We start from the raw sequence: 17,975 nt of genomic DNA, 5'->3' as shown, positions 1-17,975 counted from the left end.
AAAGCAAATGATCCTCCAACCAACCAGTGCTACTATAGTCACAGCCACACTGACAAGCTCCAGTTATTTATGTAACATACTTTACTGAGAAGAAGTACAAGTTGGCCTGTACCAAAAAAAAAAAAAAAACTCTTCTCATTCGCCAATAGGAATGCAAGCTACCCTGTGGTATTTTTGAATAACTGAAATTTATAGGAGATTTTGTGATTTATGAAAGCCAGAAGGGCCAGCAAATTGTTTAGGGAGTAATTCCTCTTTGTGTACGACTCGAGACGGAGGGCCAGAAGCTCGTCATCCAATTCAGTATAACGTGACCTTAGGTCATCTGAGCCTATTCCCTCATTTCATAAAGCCGTGTCAACACTGAGACCATCCCCACCTGGGGATTATGAGGACTGAGTAAAATTCTATTTGTCAAAGCAAAGTAAGCTGTATATTACACAACACAGTCATAAGGAGGAAAAAGCCAGGTGGGCTGCTTTCCAAGAAATACATGTGTCCAAATGGGAGAAAACATCAAGTGGCCTCTGCTCTCTCCTCTCCTGCTTCTCCGGCCCATCTCTACATAAGATAAGAAAAGCAACCAGCAATATCCCATTCACTTTGACTTACTAATAGTTCATCCATGCTGGTCTGGCATTTTTCCAAGTTGATCCGCTTTATTGCTACACGTTCTTGCCTGGGTTTGCATAGAGCAGCCTGAACCACAGCTGTAGCGCCACTGCCTGAAAGGAAATGAAAACAACGTCAGCTGTCAAATGGCACACTGTCAGATTACCCACATAAATTCTTTTTTTTTTAAGTTTCTGTAACTTGGGTATTCAACCCATTACCATCTGACATCCTTTTAAAGAGTTTCTTACGTTCGAAAATAATTATCTGGATGAGATAAAGGAAAATCTGGATTTTTCTAGAGGATACAAAGACAGTATCTACACTCCAGAGGCTTAACAATCCAGGAAGGTGACCCACATCAAAACAGCCCACTGCAATACAGCGTGTTCACGGCTGCCTAGAATAAAGGCTGAGAAAATAATATATCTGATGTCACAAGAATAAAGGACATGAGCATTTCATTACAACCCTGCGTGGAAGCCATTACCATCCTCGGGTACTGGCATTTTCTCATTGTGATGACTACAATATCTCAAGCTCTTCTCCCACTTCAGCGCAAACCAAACCACTCCAGCCTAAGCTACTTGAGGGCTTCCACCAGATGCTATGACTTCTCTGCTCTGAACACTCTCTGAGTTTATCTCTTTCAAGCTTGCTCTACAATTAGAAGAACAGGAATCAACCCGAGTATTCTCATGTTGAAAGCAGGCCTCTTCAAGGATGCCAAGCAAAATGATGCAAACCTGTAATTACAAAAGCTCTCAGCATTCATATGCATTTCCCATTTCTAAGGTTTCATGATCATTAGCTAATGCACTCAAACTCCTAGGAGACAGAGTCATGTCATTATCCATATTTTATAAGAACAAAATGTAGACGTGTAATGACTTGTGGCAGAGCACAAAGAGCTTCTAATCGAATTTATATTCCGAAGGGGCAAAAAGACCTCCAGGTTAAGGCATCTCAATTCTGCAAAGAATATCAAAAATCTCATTCTCATCACATATATCTTCTCCCACTGCAAGACTGCCAAGAAGAGAAACAGCCTGTGCAAAAGGGGGCGGATATGACCGTCTTCTCCTTCAAGTTTTCCTTTGGGTACTTTTTCCCAAATGAGTTGCTAAATATCATCCAAATGGGGGAGGGGAGATTATTTTTGTCAAAAAAGAGGAGAGACCAGTATCAGCTATCCTGATACATGTGAGATAGAGGCATGACATTTCCCGTGCAAATCAAGGCTTCCCCACCCCGACCAAAGTGCCCAAATGAGTGTCTTTGGTGCAAAGGTTCTGCCCTGTGGTCTCACCATCAGCTCTGGCCCCCTGACCTGGTGACCCATCAGGTCACCCAAATGCTCCAAAGACAGGTCTCCAACTTCAAGGATTCTGTTGCAGGAAGCCCCACCTGTGTTCACCAGTGGAGTAAATCCACATATACTGATCACCCACTATACAGTCGGCATTTTCCTTGTATAATTGTTGTTACAAGCCTGTGCATTTTGTTGTTGTTGTTGTTAATAGCCTCGTTTTACATGTGAGAAAACTGGGACCCCCACAGCTAACAAGTACCTGAGCCAGGGTCTGAGTCAGGTCTGCCATACTCCCAGGTCCATGCTTTTTTCCTTCTACCCACAAGCCAGAAGCACACTTTTCCCTTGCAGCCTTGTTTTGCCATTGCTAAGAAAATATCTTCTACATTGTCCTATATTGTTAGAGACAAGAGAATCAACCTAGAGGGAGGGTCTGAGTGAGCCACACTCTCTCTAGAGCTCAGTTCTCAGTTCTCAGAATGATCAATTCGTCAGTTGGTGGTTCAGTGGTAAGGAATCTGCCTGCAATGCAGGAGACTCTGGTTTGATCCCTGGGTTGGGAAGATCCCCTGGAGGAGGACATGACAAACCCACTCCAGCATTCTTGCCTGGAGAATCCCATGGACAGAGGGGCCTGATGGACTACAGTCCATGGGGTCACAAAGAGTCAGACACGCCTGAGTAAGTAAACCACCACCACCACCCTCTCCCTTACCTCAGTGCTTCTCCATCAACTGTTACTCCAAGTCCCACTGGATCAACCTCACCAGCGTGCAGATTACAGCATGCTGGGCTCAATCCAGAATGTTCCAGATACCAGAGCCAAACACTACAAAGAGCCCTGCTGATAGCAGAGTGCATTTTCCAGTCAAGGTCTCCAGAACAAGAGCCCGTCGCTGAAGGGAGCCCACAGAGAAAGTGATAAGTAGCTAGTTAGCACTGGGCCTGGTACCCAGCAGAGACATCAACAAACACTTTTAACGAGCTGCTGATGGGAAGCTCAGCCCTATCTATTACAAAACTCCCCCCAGTCCCACCCCTCCATTCTCCATCCACATCTCAGACCATTTTCAAACTGGGAAAACTGGAAAACAGGAAAGAAGACAACAAATTCCCAGAAAGGATAAAATAAGCATATGTGATATGGGGCTACCATTCAGAGTCAGTTAAGTCCTTGACTATAAAAGTCTTCTGGCTTCCACAGACAAATGCAAGAACATGGACACAAAGAAGAATTTTATAAAGGGGGAGGGATGTTGAGTTGGCTTTTGCACAGCAAAGGATACCTCTGACAAAATGAAAAGACAAACTACTGAATGGGAGAAGACATTTGCAAATGATATGACTGAAAAGGAGTTAATATTCAAAATATATAAACAGCTCATACAACTCAACATCAAAAAACAAACTGATAAATGGGCAGGGAAAAAAATAAATTTTAAAATAAATAAATAAAAACTTTAAATGGGCAGAACTGAATAGACATTTTTCCAAAGAGGACGTGCAGATGGCCTACGGGCACATGAAAAGATGCTCAATGCAGCCAATAATCAGGGAAATGCAAATCAAAACCAAAATGAGATAACACCTCATAGCCATCAGAATGGCTATCATCAAAAAGAGCACAAAAGGTTGTCAAGGATGTGAAGAAGAAGGAAGCCTTGTACACTGTTGATAGGAATGTAAATTGGTGCAGCTACTGTGAAAACTGTATGGAGGTGTCTCAAAAAGCTCAAAATAGAACTACCATATGACCTGGTAATTCCACTCCTGGTTATGTATCTGAAAAAAACCAACACACTAACTCTAAAAGATATATGCACTCCAATGTTCATAGTAACATTATTTGCAATTGCCAAGATATGGAAGAAACCTAAGTGTCCATCAACAGATATATGGAGACGGAAGATCTCTCTCTCACACACACACACAATAGATATATTACTCAGCCATAAAGAAAAGAAATTTGCCATTTGCAGCAAGCGCCATGAATGGCCTTGGAGGACATTATGTTAAGTGAAATAAATGAGAGAAAGATGAATACTGTACAATATCACTTACATGTGGAATCTAAAAAATACAACAAACTACTAAATATAACAAAAAAGACGTACACTCACAGATATAGAGGTTACGCTATATAACCAGTGGTTACTGGTGGGGAGGGGAGGAGGGGCAACAGAGGGGTGGAGAAGTGGGAGATACAAACTGTGGGTATAAGATCGTTTCAAGGATGTACTGTACAACATGGGGTATACAGTCAACATTGTGTAACAGTTACAGGTGGAAAGTCACCTTTAAAAACTGATAATAAATAATAAAAACTTTTATTTTTTTTTTAAAGGGGAGGGAGTGGTGGGAAAATCTTTTATTAGAGCCATACAACCAGAGGACCGTTATTGCTTCATACATACAGCTGACTAAAGAACAGCTGGCAGCTTCTCATGTTGATAAAGAATAAATGTGAAGCTTCAGAACCTGAGGTAACTGTCACTTCACGTAAGGATTTAACCACTCATTGGACAATTTGGAACAGTCTACTTTGAATCCAAAGATTTCCTTCAACTATAAGAGAGATCAGGAACAACATTAGAGGTGCAGGGAGCCTCAAAGATCATCACTGAGTCCAACCCCTCACTTAACAGGTAAGGAAAGGAAGGGAAGAGAAGAGAGCTCTCATCGGAAACCAGATCAGCCAGCACCTTGAACTGGACTGCCCAGCCTCCAGCAGAGTGAGAAATAAATTTCTGTTGTTGAAGGCATCCATTCTTAAGGTATTTCGTTAGGGCAGCCCCACTGATTCATACAAAAGACTTTCCTTGTGTGTTCTAAAGTCACAATCACCTATGCTAATTATGCTATACAACTCAGAAGTTCTCAAAAACTTCCTTAAGTGAAAGTGAAAGTCACTCAGTCGTGTCCAACTCTTTGAGACCCAATGGACTTATACAGTCTGTGGAATTCTCCAGGCCAGAACACTGGAGTGGGTAGCAAGTCCCTTCTCCAAGGGATCTTCCCCAGCCCAGGAATCAAACCAGGGTCTCCTGTATTGCAGGCAGATTCTTTAGCAGCTGAGCTACCAGGGGATCCCCCCAAAACTTCCTAATTAATTCAAATAGCACTAAGAGAAAAGATTCAACTGAAGGGCCTCTGGTAGGCCTCTGTAACCCTCAAGACTCTTGAAAGGATGGTTGGTCAGAGATTCTATCCAATCCTGATTCTGATTCCCAGGGTTCAGTGATACTGGGCCTATTCCTACCTATACCTCCGTTTCCTTAACAGGCATAATAAAATGACCTGCACCACCAAATAACACAATTGTCTGGAAAACACATCCTTGGAAAACAGCGACTCAATAAACGTAAGGCTCTGTCTCTAGGACTCATTTCTCCATCTGTAACATGGAGACAGAATACATCCGTAGTTTATACTGGGGAAAGCAGCCGCAGGTCGGGACTCAGTTTCATTTTGCTTACCAGGAAGATGCAGCTGGTTTAAAAGGAGGAAGAGGTGGGCTAAACTGGGAAACTAGAAGAATAAATTATTTCTAACATTTGATACAGCGTGATGAGCTTCAGATCAGTCGCTCAGTCGTGTCCGACTCTTTGCGACCCCATGAATCGCAGCACACCAGGCCTCCCTGTCCATCACCAACTCCCAGAGTTCACCCAGACCCATGTCCATCAAGTCAGTGATGCCATCCAGCCATCTCATCCTCTGTCGTCCCCTTCTCCTCCTGCCCCCAAGCCCTCCCAGCATCAGAGTCTTTTCCAATGGGTCAAGTCTTCGCATGAGGTGGCCAAAGTACTGGAGTTTCAGCTGTAGCATCATTCCTTCCAAAGAAATCCCAGGGCTGATCTCCTTCAGAATGGACTGGTTGGATCTCCTTGCAGTCCAAGGGACTCTCAAGAGTCTTCTCAACACCACAGTTCAAAAGCATCAATTCTTCGGTGCTCAGCTTTCTTCACAGTCCAACTCTCACATCCATACGTGACCACAGGAAAAACCATAGCCTTGACTAGACAGACCTTTGTTGGCAAAGTAATGTCTCTGCTTTTGAATATGCTATCTAGGTTGGTCATAACTTTCCTTCCAAGGAGTAAGTGTCTTTTAATTTCATGGCTGCAGTCACCATCTGTAATGATTTTGGAGCCCAGAAAAATAAAGTCGGACACTGTTTCCACTGTTTCCCCATCTATTTCCCATGAAGTGATAGGACCGGATGCCATGATCTTCGTTTTCTGAATGTTGAGCTTTAAGCCAACTTTTTCACTCTCCACTTTCACTTTCATCAAAGTGAGAAAGTACTTTGTACTTTTTCAAAGTACTTCCTACCACATAGGAAGCACTAATTAAATCTCAGCTAGTACTTCTCCTCAGGGAAAACCCTCCGGGTCAACTGGTGTCCTGTCAATTTGTTATGTTAATACCACACAGCATTTCACAATGTCTATGTACACAATTCATTCAGCCCTTCTTTAATTGATGAATATTCTCTTTTGTGTTCAGTTCCCCCACCTTTACAAACAATGTAGCATAAACATCTAGTACTTTTAAAATATACATTAGTCGAGGACAAGAACTTTCATGTTAAAGTTAGGACGTGGTCAGTAGTCACTTTCCATAAAAGTCAGGATTTAAAAAGCAAAAAGATAAACAAAACAAGGCATAACATTAGCCTGTGACGTGAATGGTTGGTGGGGAAGCAATCTATCATCACATCCGACTCAAATGAAGAGCATCAAGCCAAAGCTTTAACCAGAGTTTGCCCATCTCTTAGCACATGAATGAGCGAGCTCCTTAAGTATGCTTGCTTAGCTGTCTTTCTTGGCAAACAGAGTCCAGAGCTGTATCAGGCATTCTTTTTAGAGGCTGGCTGCTGGTGTGTAGTAAACAAAACAAATGACTTTGGTCCAGCTGATAATTTCTTCCAAATCTCTTTATCCATCTTACTCAAGGTGCTCTATTTATATCACATGAGCAACCTCATAGTCCAAGAGGCCAATCAGGTCAGATCACATGAGGGTCAGAAGCTGGCCAGGGTATGAATGGACACACACACACGAGCCCCATGGGGACACAGCTGCCACTCTGCCTTGGTCCACTGTCACCAGGTGACATCACCTGCCGGGCAGGGTGAGACTGTGACTCTTGCAGACAAGTTGCAAATTCAAAATTTTGTGTGAGAGCTCCTGAATTAAGGTTAGCAATTAATGTGTAAAAATATAAAAACATTGTGAGTGATATAAAAGCTCATCACAGGCTGTATTTGCCTCCTGTATTTGAGTTACTGCTGCTGCTGCTGCTACTGCTAAGTCGCTTCAGTCGTGTCTGACTCTGTGCGACCCCGTAGACGGCAGCCCACCAGGCTCCCCTGTCCCTGGGATTCTCCAAGCAAGAACACTGGAGTGGGTTGCCATTTCCTTCTCCAATGCATGAAAGTGAGAAGTGAAAGTGAAGTCGCTCAGTCGTGTTCGACTCCTAGCGACCCCATGGACTGCAGCCTACCAGGCCCCTTCGTCCATGGGATTTTCCAGCCAAGAGTGCTGGAGTGGGGTGCCATTGCCTTCTCCAGAGTTACTGCTAGTTGGCTTCAAAAATGTATCCTTTCTTACCTATGGGTACAAATTTCAAATTATTCAGTTACCCATATGAAATTGTCATTCTTCTAGATCAAAATGGTCACATTTCCTGCGTTTCAACATAATATGTGAATGTACTCAGGACATGGGACCACGCTGACTTACCACAGGTCAGCATGTTGCCATCCACTTCATCCTGCTAGCTCACACAAAGAAAAAACTACCAGTGCTGTTTGGTGGTTCGAGGTGTTTTATGTGAAAGGAACCCAGGTACAGCAAACACCAAGTAAACACACGGTAAACACAAACTCCTCAAACAGAGGACAGGAACTGTGAGACAAGTGTCAGGTGCCATTTGGCGGACAGATTCTTTTGCAAAACAGATGTTACTGCTTGCCTGTCAGGTACAGGGGGCAGGCACAGCAAGGCCGCATTTCTCAAGCAGCTACAAACACAGGTGACCTTCCTAAGTGACCTGGATTGTGTAACAGCCAAGCTGGTTGAGTTATATCCTTCTGCCTCTGTCCAAAGAACCAGTGAGTACAGCCTCTTTCTGGGATTGTGGGAGGAGATTTAGAGCTTACTATTAAAAAATCATCAAGCTCAGGGTGAGGGGTTTCCTAATGGCTAAAAAATCTGTCTGCCAATGCAAGAAATAGGGGTTCAATCCCTAGTCTGGGAAGATTCCACATACGGAGAACAACTAAGCCCAGAAGCCACAACTGTTGAGTCTGTGTTCTAGAGCCCAGGAGCCACAATTACCGAGACCACGCATTGCAACTACTGAAGCCCATACACCCTAGAGCCCATGCTCCGCAAAAGAGGAGCTGCTACAGTGAGTAGCCCACGCTAGCCAAAACTAGAGAAAGGCCTGTGCAGCCACTAAGACCCAGCACAGGCAAAACATAAACAAATAAAAGTATTTTTAAAACGAAACAGGGTGAGGTGGAGAAATGGCTACTCAGTGAATGAACCTGCATTTCACCACTGACCTGGATAAACTACCTTCACTGGGAAAGCCTACCTTGTTAAAACCTTTAGAGGTCACAGATCTCACCGAAGAAAAGCAAGGCTTACCTGCAGCTCAGCAAGAACCATCTGATAATAACCACAGAAAAACAAAAAGGCACCCCGGGCTCTGATTGCAGGGAAGATAGAGGGAAACTGGTGTGTGGAATCAAATTGGAATTAATATCATATGCTCACTTTGGACCTCAAGCTACACCTAAAGCAACAATTAATCTTTTTTTTTTTAATTTTACACAATTCTGTACATTTACTAAACTCAGAAGGCAGACTGGGATTATCTAACATAAAGAAAATTATGATTAAGGGATCAGGTAAAGTCTAGTTACCTGACTAAAGAGGAGTGGTATGTATAGGATAAGAAGCTGTTAAGTATCAGGCTCTAATGTGCATCTCAATCAATGTGATCCATACTGCGATTCACTCCTAGACATTTTTGGTTTTCTTAAAGATACACAGTAGATAAAAGAATCACTCTGTAAATATGACTGCTTGCCACTTAAAAAAAAAATCAGTTACAGCCATTCCCCCCTTTTTTGTGGTTTCCCTCTCTGTGATGGTATTTACCCAAGGTCAATCATTGTCAGAAAATATTAAATGGAAAATTCCAGAAATAAACAATTTGGGAGTTTTAAATTCTGAGCCATTCTGGGCAGTGTGATGAAATCCAACTCCATCCCACCCTCAACTTGAATCATCACTTTGTCCAGCATATCCCACCTGTAAATCACCTAGCCATCTCGGTTATCAGATCGACTGCCAAGGTTTCACAGTGCTGTGTTCAGGTAAAGCCTTATTTACTAATGTCCCCAAAGCAAGAGTAGTGATGCCGCAATTTGGGTCTGCCAAAGACAGGCTGTCATGTGCTTTCTTTAAGCGAAAAGGTGAAAGTTCTCAACTTCATAAGGAAAGAAAAAAATCATAATGCAGAGGTTGCTAAGATATACAGTAAGAAGTAATCTTCCATCCATGAAATCGTGAAGGAAAAAGAAATTTGTGCTAATTTCACTGTCTCACCTCAAACTGCCACCACAGTGCATAAGTATTTACTTAAGGTGGAAAAGGCGTTAAATTTTTAAAACATTGTGAGAGGGAGAGAGATTACATTCATCTAACTTTTATTATGGTATATTGCTGTAATTGTTCTATTTTATTACTAATTTCTTACAGTACCTAACTCATAATTTAAGCTTTATCGTAGGTAGGTATGTAAAGGAAAAATCAGCGTGTATATATATATATATACACGCTGTTTCAGGCATCCACTGGAGGGCTTGAAAATGAATATCCTCTGTGGATAAGGAGGAACAGCTGTAGTCTAAAAAGCACTCGCTTCAAGGTTCAAGTTCTAACGTTGACAGTGACCAACAGGAAATGTAGAGTAAAACATACACTCTCTCTGTCCGTGAAAGTGTATTCATTGTTTAAGAAAAAGATCATCCTATTTTGATGGGGTGAGGAAGGGTGGGGAGGGTTGACAACCCAACCCCGTGGGTTAGCTATGAATCATTTCTTCAGACGCTGCCTTCTCTAACAACTCCAGGCAGAGTTAGTCACTTCCTCTCTGCTCTCAAGGACTCAGTACAGCCTCATCTCAGCACTTAACATGACAGTCTTAGGACTCTAGAACCAACCCTTCCACTGAGGCCCTGCCTGGAACGCAGGAGATACTCAATAACTGCTTGCTAAGTGGACGAAACGCACATACATCAACCTATCCCTGGGTTGACAAGATAAATAAAGGAGGTGTTCTGTTCTGCTCAGTCACTAAATCGTGTCTGACTCTGCAACCCCATGGACTGTAGCACACCAGGCTTCCCTGTGCTTCACTATCTCCCAGAGTTTACTCAAATTCATGTCCATTGAGTCGATGATGCTATCTAAACATCTCATCCTCTGCCACCCCTTCTCCTCCTGCCCTCAATTTTTCCCAGCATCAGTGTCTTTTCCAATGAGTCAGCTCTTTGCATCAGGTGGCCAAAGTATTGCAGGTTCAGCATCAGTCCTTACAATGAATATTCAGGGCTGATTTTCTTTAGAATTGACAGGTTGGATCTCCTTGCAGTCCAAGGGATTCTCAAGAGTCTTCTCCAGCACACAGTTCAAAAACATCGACTCTTCAGTGCTCTGGCTTCTTTATGGTCCAGCTCTCACATCCATACATGACTACTATGTAGCTGTGCTCAAAGCTGGCTGGATACAAAGGAGTCTAGGCCCAGATAGGTTGTATAACCAATCCGAAGGCAAGGAAGCAGAGCATTTTTACTCCATCTGCTCACTGCGTGTGTTTGTAAGTAGGCAGAGGTTGGAGGACCTGGCAGCTAATGTCAAGGAAGAAGCCTAGCAAGGCCATCTGCCTGAAAGCATTTCTGATTTGCAGAACATCCCTTTCCATTCTGGTATTGAGTGTCACAGCAAAGCTCAGACCGAAGAGCAATGTTCCATCAGAATAGGCTGGGACCCTCAATTTTTAAAAACTGGATCCCCTGGCCCCTGCTCAGCATACAGATATCATGCAAAATGAGGCAGGCTAAAATAGGGTAGGGCCTTCAGTGATTCCACTTGATTAAAAAGAGGTGATACAAAACACCTCGCACTGTAGAGAGGTGACAGACAGGGGCTGATGACAATCCTCCAAATACATCTTAGGAAACGCGGCGTCAGGCCCTGGACTCCACATTCCTACAGAGCAAGCTGGATTTTTACACTCAGTAAAAGGTCACTTTGAAGTCCTCGCCCCCTGCAAACTCAAAGCCCCATGATCCAGCAAGACTGAAAAACTTCCTGTTCTTCTCTGAGGGGGTAGCAACTCCTCCCAGCAAAACCCACTCGTTTCACTGATTAAATCAACCAAATAGAAGCCAACATTCCACAAAAGAATGTCCACTGCTATCCACACAGATAAACAGATACACCCACTGGTAAAGGCCAAAAGACATGAGTGCCCTGGTTCTCAAACAGTATTTAAACAGGGTATGGGGGTGGTCTCCTGGTCTCCAGCTCCTTATTGCTCCAACCTTAAGGCCCCCAAAAGTGGGAACAGCTCTAAATGCAAAAAGAAGAGCCAGTATCTACTTCAAAGTCAGTACCATTTAACCATCTCAGCCATGGACACGCTGCCTTTGTATAAATAACAAAAAGGCATGCCCCTCACTGGGTGCTGACCTGGAGCCCAAGGGCTGGCCAAGTGGATAATGACTAGGGGGAAAGTTCTTCTCTCCAGCTGATTGAATCAGAACTTGTTGGGCTGAACAATGATTTGGTGTTCAGCCTCCAGGGGTCAGGGTACAACCTGGGGGCAGCCCCTTGGTTTCAATTTAGCACATCCATAGCCCCCAGCCTGTTGTGAAAATATAAGTAAAGTCTGTTTCTAAGTCTCACTTCATATCCAAGAAAGAGCCCCCATGAGGAGTCCTGAGTCTCAGCAGATTTCTCTGAAAGCCTGTGAGACACAGTAATTAATATCTGAACTCATCTAAGAAATATCAAAGATGCTTAAAATGCAGATTCTTTTTTCATGATGAACTGATTTAGTTACTACTGCATAGTTGATTTACAGCGTTTCATGTGTACAGCAAAGTGTACAGTTATATAGATGTATTCTTTTTCAGATTCTTTTCCATTTGTGTATGTGTGCACACAGTCATGTCCAACTCTTTGCGACCTCATTATAGATTATTAAAAGATATTGAATATACTTCCCTGTGCAATACAGTAGGTCCTTGTTGCCTATTTATCTTCTATATAGTAGTGTGTATCTGTTCAAAAAGCAGATTTTTAAGTCTATATCCAATCTATTGAATCAGAATTATTGCAAATGAAAGACTAGAATCTGCATTTTTAATAAGCTTCTCTAGCAATTTCTCTATATCCTTAAATTTGAAAACCATGGATACTGGGTGTAGGCTTTTCTGCCCCCTCCACAGCCAGGACACCAGGTCTTGGGAAATTTTATCAGCAAGCAGTTAGGAAAATCAGGTACACTAAATCTTGTAACAGATATTATCTAGTATAAAGAACTGGTTCCGCAGGCATCAGGGCCACAGTAACTGCAGGAAGCAGCTTCATCCACAAGAGCCAGGAAAATCAGAGGAGGGATGGGGTTATCAGAATCTGGCAGTTCAGAGGAGGAGACCCATAAAGCTGGGACCCAGACCTCTGAGGGACAGGGGCTGACACCTCAGGGGCTCCAAGGAGGGCCTCTCAGTAAGGGTCCACGGAGGGCTGGGAAGTCAACATCTGAGGACTGGCTGGTGTGGGCATCTCTGAGGGATGCCAGGAGGCTGGTTCCAGGATGTAGAAAGAAGCTGGAGGACAGAACCAACTGCTGCTAGGGCGAGAAAGACCCTTTCTGGAAGGAAGCTGAAAAGAACCAGAAGCAAGCAGGATGAAGTCCTTTCTCCCTCCTCCAGCCTCCCAGAGTCCCCCAGCATCCCCAATTAGCAAAGCTTAACAGGGAAGAGCAGGCAAAGGAGGAACACGGTTTGCCGGGTACCAGACCAGATCTAGAAAGGTATGTCTAGCGTTTAGAGACCACCACTTAATGAGGAGCCAAGGGAGTATGCTGTGCATCAGCTCCAACAGAAGACGGGGTCTACTCCAAGCTCCCCCAACAAAAGCTTTGTCTCGTTTCACTCTGTTCACAAACACAGCTTCTATCGTGGCCCTTTTTAACATCTAACACTCCTCAAAGGTTCACTCTGTACTTCCACGCCCAACATGGCCCCACTCTGTGTCTCCTGGTCATGCAGAAATTAGGAGTAGCCACAATTAGCCACACAGCCCAACCAGCCATGAGACCTCGGGCAAGTTGCTTTGGCACGCGTGCCTCTTTCTTCTCAATTACAGAAAGGGAATGGCAGCAGTTATATATGTACCTCACGGGATGGCTGTAAATATTAAATGAGACAATACACACAAATGTAATAATACAAAGAAACATGCCTGGCACTAAAGTGTTTATGTTTTGACTGTGAATATTTTCAACAGTATGATTACCCCAGATACCCGGATGGAAACTAAAACAAGATCGACTACAAGCTGCTGAAAAATGCCCTTCCCTGAGGTCACCTCTGTTCGCTCAGAGCCCCAGCTCCTGCCTGCTTCTTCTCAACCCCACCTCGCCGAACCTGACTCCTGGTAGTCTTGATACCAGTGACTGGGTATACAGAAAATTATGCGGAGGGAAATGATTCATTGTTCCAGCTCCACTCCTCTAATAATTAAATATCCTTGGCTACCACACCCATGAAGCAGCAAGAAACTAAAAAAATTTCTCCTAGCTCAAGGACAGAAGGAAAAAAGTCCATTTCACTAAGGCCACCCACTGCTCCCCATCTTTCTGTCTGATTTGACTTCACTCATAATCATTCAATTATCTGGTCTCCTCAGTCACCTGAGGTTCCCCCCAAGCTACATCACCCAAGGGGAAGTACAGGCACCCCTACAGGGAGAGGGCATCCCCTGCCTCTCTCCTGCTGCAGTCTCACCCAGCAGCAGGAAGATGATGCTGTAGGCAGTCTGACTGACAGCAGAAGAGGCACGGGGACAGCAGTGTGCTGGGAACCCTATCAGGGCCTGAGAGCACAGCTACATGAGCAGGAGCTGAAGAAGAGCCCCGTGAAGGGACCCCTGGAAGCAGTAGCATGCCGTCAGCGCCTGCCTCTACCGGCCCTACCACTCAGGTCTTCCTGCAGGATCCCCCTCTCATTGGTCGGGCCTGGCAGGACTTCAGGACAACTTGCCCTCTCATTCTTGGAGCCAAAGATTAGGACTATACAGGAATTAAAAAGATATGCAGGTCACCTGAATACCCTGTGAAAATGTAGATGCTGACATAGTTCTGGGGTGGGGTTTAAGATTCTGTGTTCCCAATGATACATATGATGCACCTGGTCCACAGAGCCCTCTTTGAATTGCTAAAGCATGGGGGACACAGCCTTTTCATACTGTTCATGAGGTTCTCAAGGCAAGATTACTGAAGTGGTTTGCCATTTCCTTCTCCAAACAATGGAATGGGAAAGTCTAGAGATCTCTTCAAGAAAATTAGAGATACCAAGGGAATATTTCAAGCAAAGATGTGCACAATAAAGGACAGAAATGGTAGGGACCTAATAGAAGCAGAAGATACTAAGAAGTGGTAGCAAGGATACACAGAAGAACTATACAAAAAAGATCTTCATGACCCAGATAACCACGATGGTGTGATCACTCACCTAGAGCCAGACATCCTGGAATGTGAAGTCAAGTGGGCCTTAGGAAGCATCACTATGAACAAAGCTGGAGGAGGTGATAGAATTCCAGATGAGCTATTTCAAAAGATGATACTGTGAATGTGCTGCACTCAATATGCCAGGAAATTTGGAAAACTCAACAGTGGCCACAGGACTAGAAAAGGTCAGTTTTCATTCCAATCCCAAAGAAAGGCGATGCCAAACAATGTTCAAACTACCGCACAATTACTCACATGCTAGCAAAGTAATGTTCAAAATTCTCCAAGCCAGGCTTCAACAGTATGTGAGCAAAGAATTTCCAGATGTTCAAGCTGGATTTAGAAAAAGGCAGAGGAACCAGAGACCACTGGATCATAGAAAAAGCAAGACAGTTCCAGAAAAACATCTACTTCTGCTCCATTGACTACACTAAAGCCTTTGACTATGTGGATCACAACAAACTGTGGAAAATTTTTAAAGAGATGGGAGTACCAGACGACCTTACCTATCTCCTGAGAAACCTGTATGCAGGTCAAGAAGCAACAGTTAAATGGAACAACAGACTGGTTCCGTTTGGGAAATAAGTATGTCAAGGCTGTATATTATCACTCTGCTTATTTAACTTATATGCAGAGTACATCATGAGAAATGCTGGGCTGGATGAAGCACAAGCTGGAATGAAGATTGCCGGGAGAAATATCAATAACCTCAGATATGCAGATGACCACCCTTATGGCAGAAAACAAAGAGGAACTACAGAGTCTCTTGATTAAAGTAAAAGAGGAGAGTGAAAAAGCTGGCTTAAAACTCAACATTCAAATAACAAAGATCATGACATCTGGTCCCATCACTTCAAGGCAAATAGATGGGGAAGCAATGGAAACAGTGACAGACTTTATTTTCTTGGGCTACAAAATAACTGCAGTTGGTGACTGCAGTCAAGAAATTAAAAAATGCTTGCTCCTTGGAAGAAAAGCTATGACAAACCTAGACAGCATATTAAAAAAAGCAGAGACATTACTTTATCAACAAAGGTCCATATAGTCCAAGAAATGGTTTTTCCAGTAGCCATGTATGGATGTGAGAGTTGGACCATAAAGAAAGCTGAGTGCCAAAGAATTGACGCTTTTGAACTGTGGTGTTGGAGAAGATTCTTGAGAGTTCCTTGGACTTCAAGGAGATCAAACCAGTCAATTCTAAAGGAAATTAACCCTGAATGTTCATTGCAAGGACTGATGTTGAAGCTGAAACTCCAATACTTTGGCCACCTGATGAGAAGAACTGACTCATTTGAAAAGACCCTGATGCTGGGAAGGATTGAAGGCAGGAGAAGGGGATGACCGAGGATGAGATGGTTGGATGGCATCACTGATTTTATGGAATTGAGTTTGAGCAAGCTCCGGGAGTTGGTGATGGACAAGACTGGTGTGCTGCAGTCCATGGGGTTGCAAAGAGTTGGACAGGACTGAGTGACTGTACTGAACTGAGGGGACACAGCTTCCCCAAACTGACCCCAAAGGTTCTAAGTACTCACCTCCTAATAAGGGAGTAGAAAGTTTAGAATCTGCCTGACCCACTTCCTGGTCCCCTGTGGCTGGATGGGGAGGGAAGCATGAGCTATGGGAAAGCAGATGCCTGGGAAGTCAGGGATAAGAGGGACCAGCTTGATATATCTAGAAAATCAATTAATTGCAAAAGATACATGCATCCTAGAGTTCACAGCAGCACTATTTACAATACCCAAGACAAGGAAGCAACCTAAATGTCCATCAACAGATGAATGGATAAAGAAGACATGATATATATATATATGTATGTATATATATGTGTGTGTGTGTATATACACATACATACACACACACACACCAGACTATTACTCAGCCATGAAAAAAATGAAATAAGGCCATCTGTAGCCACATGGATGGACCTAGATGTTATCACATTAAGTGAATTAAGTCAAAGAAAGACAAATATCATATGATATCACTCATATGTGGAATCTTAAATAGACCCACAGATATAGAAAAGAAGCATATGATTACCAAAGGAGAAGTAGGGGGCAGGGATAAATTAGGAGTTTTGAATTAACATATACAGACTAAGGTGTGCTACTGGTGAAGAACCTGCCTGCCAATGCAGAAGTCCTAAGAGGCGCTGGTTCAATCCCTGGGTCAAGAAGGTCTCCTGGAGAAAAGCATGGCCACCCACTCCTTGCCTGCAGAATCCCATAAGCAGAGGAGCCTGGTAGGCTGCAGTCTATAGTGTCACAGAGTTGGACATGACTGAAGTGACTTTGCACACTTGCATATATAAAACAGATAACCAAAAAGGGCCTACTCTATAGTGCAGGGAACTATACTCAATATGTATATAGAAAAGAATAGATAGATATAGGTATACTTATATACACACATCTACATACATTTGTACAAAACTGAATCACTATGTTGTATACCTGAAACCATTAATAACATAATGTTATAAATCAACTACACCTCAATTAAAAAAAAAAGAAGGTCCAGTGTGGGGAAGGGGCTCCCAGCCTACAGAAACCAGAAGGAGCAAATCCCTTTCCAAGGAACCACATTTAGGAATGTTATGCATATTTAGCTCTTCAAAACTGAAGACTCAACACTCCTCCCCTTGACACCTAAGTTTATCATTTTTTAGGTATATTTTCAGAAATTCACCACAAAAGATGAGGACAATGCTGCTTCCTTGCCTCAGTAAACACAGTGCAATGAAACTTAGAATTGTTTCCAGCAACTCTGGCTGAAATTAAGTTGGGCTTCAGTTGTCTGGAAATTTATTAATCCAGAAAACATAACTTCTCAAATATTATCATTAACTAAGTATACACAGTAAACAAAGGTAAACAGCCAGATTGCCATAAATGCTTTTATTCACCCCTAGTCACACTCACATTAAATGATTAGTCTTTACAATAACAATACAGTGTTGATATTCAACAGATTACTTTGATGACAGTTCAAGAAAAAGAATCATTACAAATATTAACTGTTTAACTGAAACTTTCTTACAGCCTGATGCACAGATCCTCATATCCATACAGTATCTTTAACTGAAAGCAGACGTGTATCCTATGGAGATCCGCTTAGGATGGCATGAGTTTTAATATGTCTTGTAGTCACTCGTTTATTACCTTTTTTAAGAGCTGGGCTGAACTGGATTAATAAGTGCTTGTTAAATTGATCTTGTAATAGATAAACC

At 43.1% G+C, this 17,975-nt stretch overlaps 1 protein-coding gene across 1 annotated transcript in view; it reads right to left on the bottom strand.

Annotated features, from left to right (window-relative positions):
• Positions 1-17,975, bottom strand: part of STK39 (serine/threonine kinase 39) — a 322,691-nt gene that overhangs the window by 254,710 nt on the left and 50,006 nt on the right. The window contains exon 2 of the mRNA XM_027558523.1: positions 613-725. Within this exon, the coding sequence (XP_027414324.1) occupies positions 613-725 (113 nt within the window). The remainder of the gene's footprint in view (positions 1-612; positions 726-17,975) is intronic.

Source organism: Bos indicus x Bos taurus, chromosome 2, assembly GCF_003369695.1.
Source record: "Bos indicus x Bos taurus breed Angus x Brahman F1 hybrid chromosome 2, Bos_hybrid_MaternalHap_v2.0, whole genome shotgun sequence".
NCBI lineage: Eukaryota > Metazoa > Chordata > Mammalia > Artiodactyla > Bovidae > Bos > Bos indicus x Bos taurus.
Note: the sequence above shows the minus strand (reverse complement) of the source record. Positions and strands in the feature narration are given on the sequence as shown.